Source organism: Taurulus bubalis, assembly GCF_910589615.1.
Source record: "Taurulus bubalis genome assembly, chromosome: 13".
Taxonomy (NCBI): Eukaryota; Metazoa; Chordata; class Actinopteri; order Perciformes; family Cottidae; genus Taurulus; species Taurulus bubalis.
In genome coordinates, this window is record NC_136601.1 from 25,963,380 (window position 1) to 25,973,950 (window position 10,571).

General features: G+C 45.3%; 1 protein-coding gene across 1 annotated transcript; it reads right to left on the reverse strand.

The window, feature by feature from the left end:
- Positions 1–1,806: 1,806 nt before the first annotated feature.
- LOC306746193 (fibrinogen-like protein 1) lies at positions 1,807–6,268 on the reverse strand (the record flags this gene model as incomplete). The annotated part of the gene is made up of 7 exons (XM_079229068.1): positions 1,807–3,008; positions 3,095–3,282; positions 3,629–3,717; positions 4,695–4,783; positions 4,866–5,025; positions 5,145–5,313; positions 6,203–6,268. 7 exons carry the CDS (start codon positions 6,266–6,268, stop codon positions 2,810–2,812), a joined length of 960 nt encoding a protein of 319 aa, XP_079085194.1. The 3' UTR covers positions 1,807–2,809.
- Positions 6,269–10,571: the final 4,303 nt, after the last annotated feature.

Sequence of the window (10,571 nt, forward strand, 5' to 3'; positions counted from 1 at the left end):
TTTGCGGAGGCGAATTAAAAGTATTATAAACGCCACGGCAGAATGAAGCGAGTCCTCAATCCCCAACGGATCAAAACAACTGTTATTCTCCTCGAGCTCCAGCTGACTGACGATCTCTCTGAACGTGAGAGGCTGTCAGCCAATCAGCGCTCGTGTTAGCCACGGACGGTGCGCCGGTTTTATGTATCCAGACAGCCCGAATGAACGGGGGGTGTTTCGTTTAAACGTTGTGGTGGTGCACCGGGGAAGAGACGGACCAACCGGGAAGCCTCGGACTATAATCAAGCGTACGACCAGATAGAGTATCATGCCGCTCTGACGATTGTTTTTTTCTCGTATGAAGGTTGTGTTGTGTTGTGTTTGATGTGTTGTGTTGTGTTTGATGTGTTGTGTTTGATGTGTTGTGTTTGTGATGTGTTGTGGTTGTGTTGTGTTGTGTTTTGATGTGTTGTGTTTGATGTGTTGTGGTTGTGTTGTGTTGTGGTTGTGTTGTGCTGTGTTCGTGTTGTGGTTGTGTTGTTTGTGTTGTGTTGTGGTTGTGTTGTTTGTGTTGTGGTTGTGTTGTGTTGTGGTTGTGGTTGTGATGTGTTGTGTTTGTGTTGTGGTTGTGTTGTTTGTGTTGTGCTGTGTTTGTGCTGTGGTTGTGTTGTGGTTGTGTTGTGTTGTGATGTGGTTGTGTTGTTTGTGTTGTGGTTGTGTTGTGTTGTGGTTGTGATGTGTTGTGGTTGTGTTGTTTGTGTTGTGCTGTGTTTGTGTTGTGGTTGTGTTGTTTGTGTTGTGGTTGTGTTTGTGTTGTGATGTGTTGTGTTGTGTTGTGTTGTGTTGTGGTTGTGTTGTGTTGTGCTGTGTTTGTGTTGTGGTTGTGTTGTGTTGTGGTTGTGTTGTGTTGTGTTGTGTTGTGGTTGTGTTGTGTTGTGTTGTGTTGTGGTTGTGTTGTGTTGTGTTGTGGTTGGGTTAATGTTTTTCACATTTACATGAAGTCTAATTATATTTCAGCCATATTTAACCCAGATAGTTTATGGGTTGCAATTAAGGACTATTATTAATTGAGAAAGGCTTAATATTCAGAAAGGAAACTACATTAAAAAAGTAATAGGGCCACAGTAATTACGCCATTTTAAAATATGGATTTATATTAAAATAAATGAATGGCAGCAGATCCCTGGCTAAAACAATATGACATGCATTTGATATTTGTGGATTTATATTAATTTTGGCATGGATTTGATTTCTGCACAACAATTGAAAGTTCAGTTGTGATTACAGCTGAGACGCTTGTGTAGTAGTTTCACTTGGCAGGTGGTGCTTATTTAAATCAACCAAACATTATCTGTGTGCCATTAGTCCCCCCTTGAGACTGTCGTGCTCACACACACTTCGTTCTATCAGTAAACAAAGTGTGTGTGATGCAGCCAGAAGACTAAAGGGTTTGAGCACTATAACCGGCCTCTGGCTGAGCTTTCGGAGATAGTAACACATGATCAGAAAAGTGTGCAAAAGGTTCTGCTTAATGTTAAAGGGACAGTTCACCCCAAAATAACAATATGTTCCCTCTGCTGTTGAATACATGCATTATATTGGGAAGAAGGCAGACATATTCACGTCTGATATCTCCACAACTAGGAAACTCACACCAAAACAAGATGGAGAAATAGCCCTAGACGGGTGGAAATATATACATTTTTCATTTTGGGGTGAGCTGCCCCTTTACGTCATCCTTGACGTGTAATATTGACAGATAGTCAGGTCTTAAAGGCGCTCAGGCAAGAATATGAAATGATTCAATGGACAAGATGAAGGATTCCTCGTTTTATTCTTGGAGTCCTGGTTATGAAGTACAGAAGTGACGAAGAAGTGTCTGAGTTCCTTTTCCTGGATGTTCTTTGTCTCGCAGGAGGATCGTCAGCTGATGAGCGTGGCTACATGTTGACATCACTACACAGAGAAGACTAAATCCCTATGAAGGAATCCTTTATATTTGTGTTTTTCTTACCTTATGTCACTTATTACGTAAGAAATAACTATATTGCCGTGCAACACTTTTTTTTTTACTGCATTCATGTAACAGCATTCTTTTATATCAACTGTTTGGAATACAATTTATATTAACCCTGATTAACAAATTCCCAGTACTGAGCTCAACACTTTCCAGTTCTTGTTCCAGATTTTCAATGGTTGGATGACGGCTCCCTCGGTCTATTCTTTCCTCCTGTGTCTTGCACACACACGCTTTCGTCTGATTTCCCTTTTCTCCACCAAAACAGACTGTGTGAAAGTTACTTCCCCTTACAATATTCATGTGTCTAAACCAGGCAAAAGGTTAACCCGGTCCTCTTTGCAAGTACGTTGTTATATAAGCAGCTTCAGTCTTTACTCTATTCACTACATTGTTAAAGTGTACAGTTTCATTCCACTTCAGAAATTGGGAGATTTAGTTTTTGCTTCATCTTGGCTGTATTTACTATACTTACTCTACTTAGTTACTGCTACTTTGCTCCATCAGATTAAATCTGATAGCACACACCACGGCTACGCCATCCCGATCTGATAAATAACCAAGGAGGAGTTTGTTACAGTAGTGCACCTGGAAACGAAATGCAGGAAAAGCAACATAAAATAAAAAATGGACCACTTCCTGTTAGGTTTAGAGAATGGCCCAAGAATGCTTGTTTAAAATCTACATGTGATACATGGGCCTACCAATTTCGGTGCATCTAGGTCAGGGCTGCTGCTTCTAAATTCTGCACTGGGCCCGGCGTTTGCCAGCTGTTTCTGAGCCATGAAGACTTGGTATCCCCTCAGGTCTGATCTAGGGAGCCGGTCTGCGAGCGACAGCGTTGGGGTCGTCAATGGGATCCATTCTGTAGTCGGTCGGTCGCAGCTTCATGACGCTCGTCTTCAGGGAGTACCACCATCCTCTCCAAGTGTACCAAACCACACCGTCATCCGTCAACCCATTGTAGAACCCATTGGGGTAGTACAGGCCATTCAGATGGGCTGAGTGACACCTGGGGAATGATAGAAGTAGCATGTGTTGCTGTAATTAATACATGTGAGCGTCTATAGCTGCACGCAAACTTCACAGAACTCGTACTTGTTGAACCACCAGCCTCCCTTGTCTTCCTGCGCGCAGTTTCCTTTGTGGTTGTCGTTGTCCCGGTCGTAGGTGCTGAACCGGACGCCCTGGTGACTGGCCCACTCCGACACACCAGTCTGATAGCTTCCAGACAGAGCGTCTCCAACCGTGCCGACATAGGGTCCAAAGGTCAGCCGGTAGTGATCCTAGAGAGGGAGGTACGAGGAGAGCTGCTCAGCGGGCTTCAGGTATAGTTTGATATTTTTGGAAAATACGTGAAATTCTTAACGTTGGACAGAGCCGGGCCGAACTGTTTCCCCCTGTTTCCAGTCTTTATGCTAAGCTAAGCTAACAAGCTGCTTGAAAGCTTCATATTCAGAGTAAATCTATAGACATGAAACTACATATTCAATCTAATTCTCAGCCAGAAAGCCAATTATTTATTGTACATGACTACCTTATACCAAATATTACCAAAGTAGTAACTATATATCTGAGATTGATTTACTTTCCTCAGCATTGTCAAATCTTTATCTCTATCTTTATCAGCACCTCTTCGTTGGCCACTTTGAAGTTCTTGTACTCGGCGTAGCCGTGGTAACCATCAAAGTCTCCCAGGTTAATCCTCACAGAATAGTTCCCTGTAACAGATAAACAATAAAAGCCTTCTGAAAATACAAAGAAAAATTATTCATTTTTTGGGCAGGTTTTGGCCACTTGGGGGCAGCAGCAGATTGCTGAACATGTTAGCTAACGGTTGACTCTTTACACACATTTACAACATTAGCCTTCCTTTGCAATTGTAGGAGCTATTTACTAACAATATAAGTTATTTTTGTTCACAAGTGGTATTGTTTATTTATAGTTGTTTATGTGGGTTTAGTTGTTAATTGGGTAATGCTGTGGGCACCTGGTGTACTTAAAGGAGTAGGCGGGTACAGGACCAGGATGCACCTGGGTAGGCCTATGGGTTTTTACCAGCAGCAGCGACAGGGAGAGGCAGCGTGGGGCGTTTTGTTTGTTTATTTGTTTGTTTGATTATTTTAAGCTACAATAAATAGCCATAAAACCAGACTCCCGCATTGGACCCTGCATTATTTTGGCTGCGTCAATAACATAACCTACGGTGCATCAGTGGCTTTTGATATTGGTTTATTTTCTTTAATTTATATTTATTTATTTGGTTTACGGGACAAATGGCCACTACAGGAATCATGTTCCTGTACGTGAAAGAAGTACTATCAGGATATCAGGCTCTTTAGCTGCTAAATGCTCCACTATGTTAGTCACTAACTGGTCTGCCTGCTGTTTGGTGCTGAGCAGGTAGCATAGAGCGGGTTAATCCAATATTTATTTTGCCAAACGCCTCTTCTCGCTGTTTGCTGGAAAGAGTGTGGACAACAGAGGTGAGAGTGACACAAAACCAGGAAGAGGGGTGTTTGAAAACCAAAACAATGAGCTGAAAGATGCTCAAACGCTCCGTAGAGCTGAGGAAGAGTCGGATGATAATTCGTCATAATAATGTGACGCTTCACATTACACATAGTCATTTATGGCAATATTGATTAGAGCAGCTTTAATTAGACAATTTAGAAAACATATTTTAAATTATATTAACCTTGTGTTGTGATGTAATGCAGGTTGTCATTTCCAAGCCAAAACTCTGTATCCATGTCTCCAAAGCCATCTTTATACTCTGCCCACGACCTGATAGGTAGAAGGGGATGGATGGATGGATGAAAATGCTTTTCATATGATGGCATTATTCTACACTAGCTATCAGACACACCTGTTAAACCTCTCCGTCCCGTCGATCCGTCTCTGAATGACGATCCAACCGCCTCCATCGCTCATGTCACAGTAGACTCTGACTGGCTGAGGGCTGCCGCGGGGTTTGATTGTGTAGAAACCGCTGGATTTGGAGCCAGAACTGAAGAGCTGGGAGCAGTCTGAAACACAACACACTGTCTGTATTTGGTACATCTGGTTCCTGTTTCTGCCGTATGAGGCCTGAAGGGTATTTAAGCTCTGGAGCGTTGTCTTGCGGGCCCAGAGGCCGTGACCTGACCTGTGGACTCGTTGTCCTGGCTCTGTCCGGGTCTGGCTTGTTGCTCGGTGGCCGGTTGGCTGAGCAGCTGCAGTCTGTGTAGGAGGACCTCTTGTTGCTGAAGCCGGCCCTTCAGAAGCGTCTCCTGCTCCCGCAGACGAGCCACCTCCGCACTGCAACTGCCTGACGCCTACGCACACATTTGCATTGCCGTATGTGTGAAGATCCTCACTAATATTCATTCCACAACTCTGAGATGAAATATGCACAGAGTACATTTCTATTGTTTAAATCTGCACAAAAAACAGCATGCAAATGTTGGAGGTTGTGGTTTTATGGGGATCATTCTTGTGGCTCACAGTGACGACACGACCATACAAGATATTAATGATAATTATGTTAAATCGTGACACAGCCAGGCTAGCTCCTTCCCCCTGTTTCCAGTCTTTATGCTAAGCTAAGCTAGCCAGCTGCTGGTTCGAGCTTCATGCTTAGCGTACAGATATGAGAGAGGTGTCAACCTTGTCCTCTTAACTCCCAGCAAGAAAGCGAATAAGCGTGTTTGACAAAAAAAGGGTAACTACTCATTTTAGGAGACAACTACCAGACAAAGAATTCCCTCACTTTTTAAGTTTTCCCGTACTTGCAATGCGCTGTACTGAAGCACAAGAACACTGACCAATACAATGGCTTCACATCTACCATCGTCAGGTCACGGTTAACTCGCCCCATTGCTGTTAAAACAGGGCGAGTATTTAAATAGAAGCCGTGTGAAAAGTTACATCATGCCGTTTGTCACGTTCACTGGAATTAGTCCCACAACTTGAAAAGACCAAATTCATAAAGTAGAGTGAATTCAGGCATCAAACCCCCTCTTAGCTGCTCACAGACCTTCCGACGCGCCATGTGGTATGTAGCCAACAACAGTGACAGCCATAAGATCATGAACAATAATACATATCCAGATATGAAAATATATGACATTAGCCGTTTCGCACACACAAAAAAGATTTCTAGGAGAAGCGCTATGGCTTCCAGTTAAAATCTTCCTGCATGAAGGCTTCTTGTGGAGCACTTACACAGAGAGATTGAGAGCAAGCTGCGATGACCATCAGCCCTGAGAGCAGCAGCCTCCAGCCTCCCATTCCTGCTCTGGAGTCGAGGCAAAGCTAAAAGATCACAAGTCGAGCAAGAAGGAGACTACTAATCCTCCGTTTAGTTTAGATTTAGATTTTTTTCCTCCACACACCTGGAGCCAAACAAAGCTGTGTGCGAGCAGGAGGAGAGACTGACTGCATGCCTGATTCTCTCCAGTCATAAACTATCAGAAGTATGCAGGGAGTGTCTATACAGAGGAGCACTTGCCAAAAGTAGACGCATTTCAGGGAAAATCTCTTTTTTCCCTTTTATGTATTGGTATAAAAAGAGAAAATATGGGTGTATTGTTGTATGAATAGAAGGTAATGTGAAAAACAATACACAACCATATTTCTCTACAAGCATATGTGGTTAATCAGAGGGAACAAGGCCCAGAATGCCTCATCAGCTGTCGCTCAACACCCCACATCTCCTTTTGTCTGTGATCTGCCATCTGTCCTCTCCTTTTCCTTCATTTCTCTCCTCTGCTCTCCTCCTGCCAGCTCTTTGATTCCCCTGCTCCTCCGAGGCCACTCGTCCAGCTCTGAGTGGCGTTAAAGGACCCGAGTACTCATTTTGTTGATGAGCAGCATTGTGCCATCGCATAATAAACGTCGCGCGAGCGGCTAAATGCCACTGAAGGTCAGCTGTGAGCGAGGCGGGGAGCGGCGGGCCAGAAGGAGGCGTCTCATCTCTGAGGACCCTGAAGGAATCCAGTAGATCCTGATGAAGTGCAGCCGTCCGGTGCTTGTGGAGGTCACTGTCCGCTTCCATGAAAAACAAGACCGCTTCAAGTCAAAGGGAGGTTTTTATTTGCCAGTATTTGAAGTTGATATTTACATCTCCCTTTCACAGCCGGCAGGTGGTGGCGCTAGTTTCACACACAACCAAAGGACCGTAGTAGTAGTATTAACAATATATGTTATTAATACAAAATATATAAACGTGTATTTCACATGTGTACATAATTAGAAATTATAATACATTCAGTAAGTCAGTCCTCTGGCAAACGATCCACCGATCTGATCAATATATCGAATCAATGGCCAGCGGTGCAATATAGTCGAAGCAAGGGAAAACATCGGTACACATCCTCAGCTTTAAGACGCCTTGTAGTTCCCACGGCACGTCTGTGTGACCATTTCCATCGAACACGCCTCCTACCCAGCTCACTGATGAAGCTTTCTAGTAGCAGTAATGCAAATTAAAATATTAACTGTAATAAAATTGTCTGATATTGACAATTTGATCGCAGGCCCCTCAATTGAATCGAATCGAAATCGTACCGAGGAGGACTTAGTGATATCAAAGCAAATCCAAAGAATCCACCTCATGCACCAGGATGAACCCGGTGTTTACGCTCCTGGTTTCATCCACTCCATGTGGTCAAAGACGTGATGGCCCGCCGTCCTCCTGGCGTCTCCTGCGGTCATAGAGCTGATGATCAATGATCCTACACACACACGCACACGCACACGCACACACACACACACACACACACACACAATTAGTTTTTGTGGACTAAATTACAGGTTTAATAGTCCTTGATGAAGAAAGGGGTGATAGTTAAAGGAGTGGTGTTGACAGGCATTTCGGGTGAAATGCTAAAAACTTTCACTCGACCCAAACAGAGCACATAAATCTGTGTTAGCGTTCCAGTATCTTGCAGGATGACGCATGACCTCCTCACCAGACATTTGGGTTGAGCTGTGCTCCGTGTTCTGCGGTTCTGGTTGTTTTTTTGTTTTGCTCGATGGCACGGTGCCAGAACATTCCCCAAAATGTGGTCATGCGTTATTCATCAAACGAGCTGCCCTTTTTTAAACCTGCTCACCTCAGTCATACTCTGTATTATTGAGCATCTTATGATAACAAAACCAGCTATTTTCCACCAATTTTCCACACCGTACAAATTAGATGTCCTCTGATGGATGGATGTCCGGTTTTAAATGTGCTTTTGCACCTGTAGAATCAACATTATCACTCCATTTTGTCTGTTGAATCTCACCTTCAGGTCTAGGTCACACTTCCTCTGTTGACCTTGAGTGTCTCTCCTCCTCGTTCCAGCTCTGTCAGGCTTTCCTACACACAGAAGAGAAGATGGTAGTTACTATCATCACTACCATGATGCAGTTCCCTGGGGCCCTTCCAGTAGAACCGTGATAAAGTGCCCTCTAACGTTCCCTTCCAGTAGAGAAAACACGCAGTGCACTCTCGGGTGCTCTAACAGTGTTGAAACGTGATGCAGATATTTCTAGGATGCCCTTCCAGTAGAGAAAATGTGATAAAGTGCACTCAAGGGTGCCCTCCAAGTGGAGAAAACATGATAACATGCTTTTTAAGGTTCCTTTCCAGTCAAGAATGCAATGCCTCTCCAGTGTACCTCTCCAGTAGAGAAAACTTGATGTGATGCCCTCTAGTGTACCTCTCCAGTAGAGAAAACGAGATTCAGTTCTCTCTAGGATGCCCTTCCAGTGGAGAAAACATTATACAGTGCCTTCTAAGGCAGTGGAGAAAACATGCGGTGCCCTCTAGTGTGACCTTGCAGTGGAGAAAACATGCGCTGCCCTCTAGTGTGACCTTGCAGTGGAGAAAACATGCGCTGCCCTCTAGGATGACCTTGCAGTGGAGAAAACATGCGCTGCCCTCTAGGATGACCTTGCAGTGGAGAAAACATGCGGTGCCCTCTAGTGTGACATTGCAGTGGAGAAAACATGCGCTGCCCTCTAGGATGACCTTGCAGTGGAGAAAACATGCGCTGCCCTCTAGGATGACCTTGCAGTGGAAAAAACATGCGCTGCCCTCTAGTGTGACCTTGCAGTGGAGAAAACATAGGCTGCCCTCTAGTGTGACCTTGCAGTGGAGAAAACATGCGCTGCCCTCTAGGATGACCTTGCAGTGGAGAAAACATGCGGTGCCCTCTAGGATGACCTTGCAGTGGAGAAAACATGCGCTGCCCTCTAGTGTGACCTTGCAGTGGAGAAAACATGCGGTGCCCTCTAGGATGACCTTGCAGTGGAGAAAACATGCGGTGCCCTCTAGGATGACCTTGCAGTGGAGAAAACATGCGGTGCCCTCTAAGATGACCTTGCAGTGGAGAAAACATGCGCTGCCCTCTAGGATGACCTTGCAGTGGAGAAAACATGCGGTGCCCTCTAGGATGACCTTGCAGTGGGGAAAACATGCGGTGCCCTCTAGGATGACCTTGCAGTGGGGAAAACATGCGGTGCCCTCTAGTGTGACCTTGCAGTGGAGAAAACATGCGCTGCCCTCTAGGATGACCTTGCAGTGGAGAAAACATGCGCTGCCCTCTAGGATGACCTTGCAGTGGAGAAAACATGCGGTGCCCTCTAGTGTGACCTTGCAGTGGAGAAAACATGCGGTGCCCTCTAGTGTGACCTTGCAGTGGAGAAAACATGCGCTGCCCTCTAGGATGACCTTGCAGTGGAGAAAACATGCGGTGCCCTCTAGTGTGACCTTGCAGTGGAGAAAACATGCGGTGCCCTCTAGTGTGACCTTGCAGTGGAGAAAACATGCGGTGCCCTCTAGTGTGACCTTGCAGTGGAGAAAACATGCGGTGCCCTCTAGTGTGACCTTGCAGTGGAGAAAACATGCGGTGCCCTCTAGTGTGACCTTGCAGTGGAGAAAACATGCGGTGCCCTCTAGTGTGACCTTGCAGTGGGGAAAACATGCGGTGCCCTCTAGGATGACCTTGCAGTGGAGAAAACATGCGGTGCCCTCTAGTGTGACCTTGCAGTGGAGAAACAAGATGCCCCAATGTGTGCAGCTGCCCCTCAGACAGAGTCCACCACAGACAACTGCTGATGTAACACCTACTACAGGTACTTGTAGTAACCTAAAAAAACACATTACCTTTGGTAACCACTGCCTCTGTCCGCTTTGAGGGCTGAGGATCGTCTGGTTGAGCATCATCAGACTTCTTGTAGTAATACGGTTGATCAGGGGGACCAAATCTCTACATAGAAACACACACATGATGATAAACTCTGGACAATAACACACTCAGACCCACACACAGGCAGAGACAGACGCACTCTACCTTGTCAGGCCACATGAAGCTGATGAAGAGAATGGCAGGAAGTCCAACGGTGAAGACGTAGACGCCCCAGAGCCAGGGCCGCTGGTGGGTGGCCATGAGGAGGCGCTCTATGATGCCCGGCTGGAATACACATCTACTGTTACAGTATCTGTCACCAATCATGTAGGAGGGAGACCATGACAGCTGCAGTACATGGGATGTGACTGGAACAGCAAATTCCTCTGTAATGGATTCATATACCTGAACCTGAT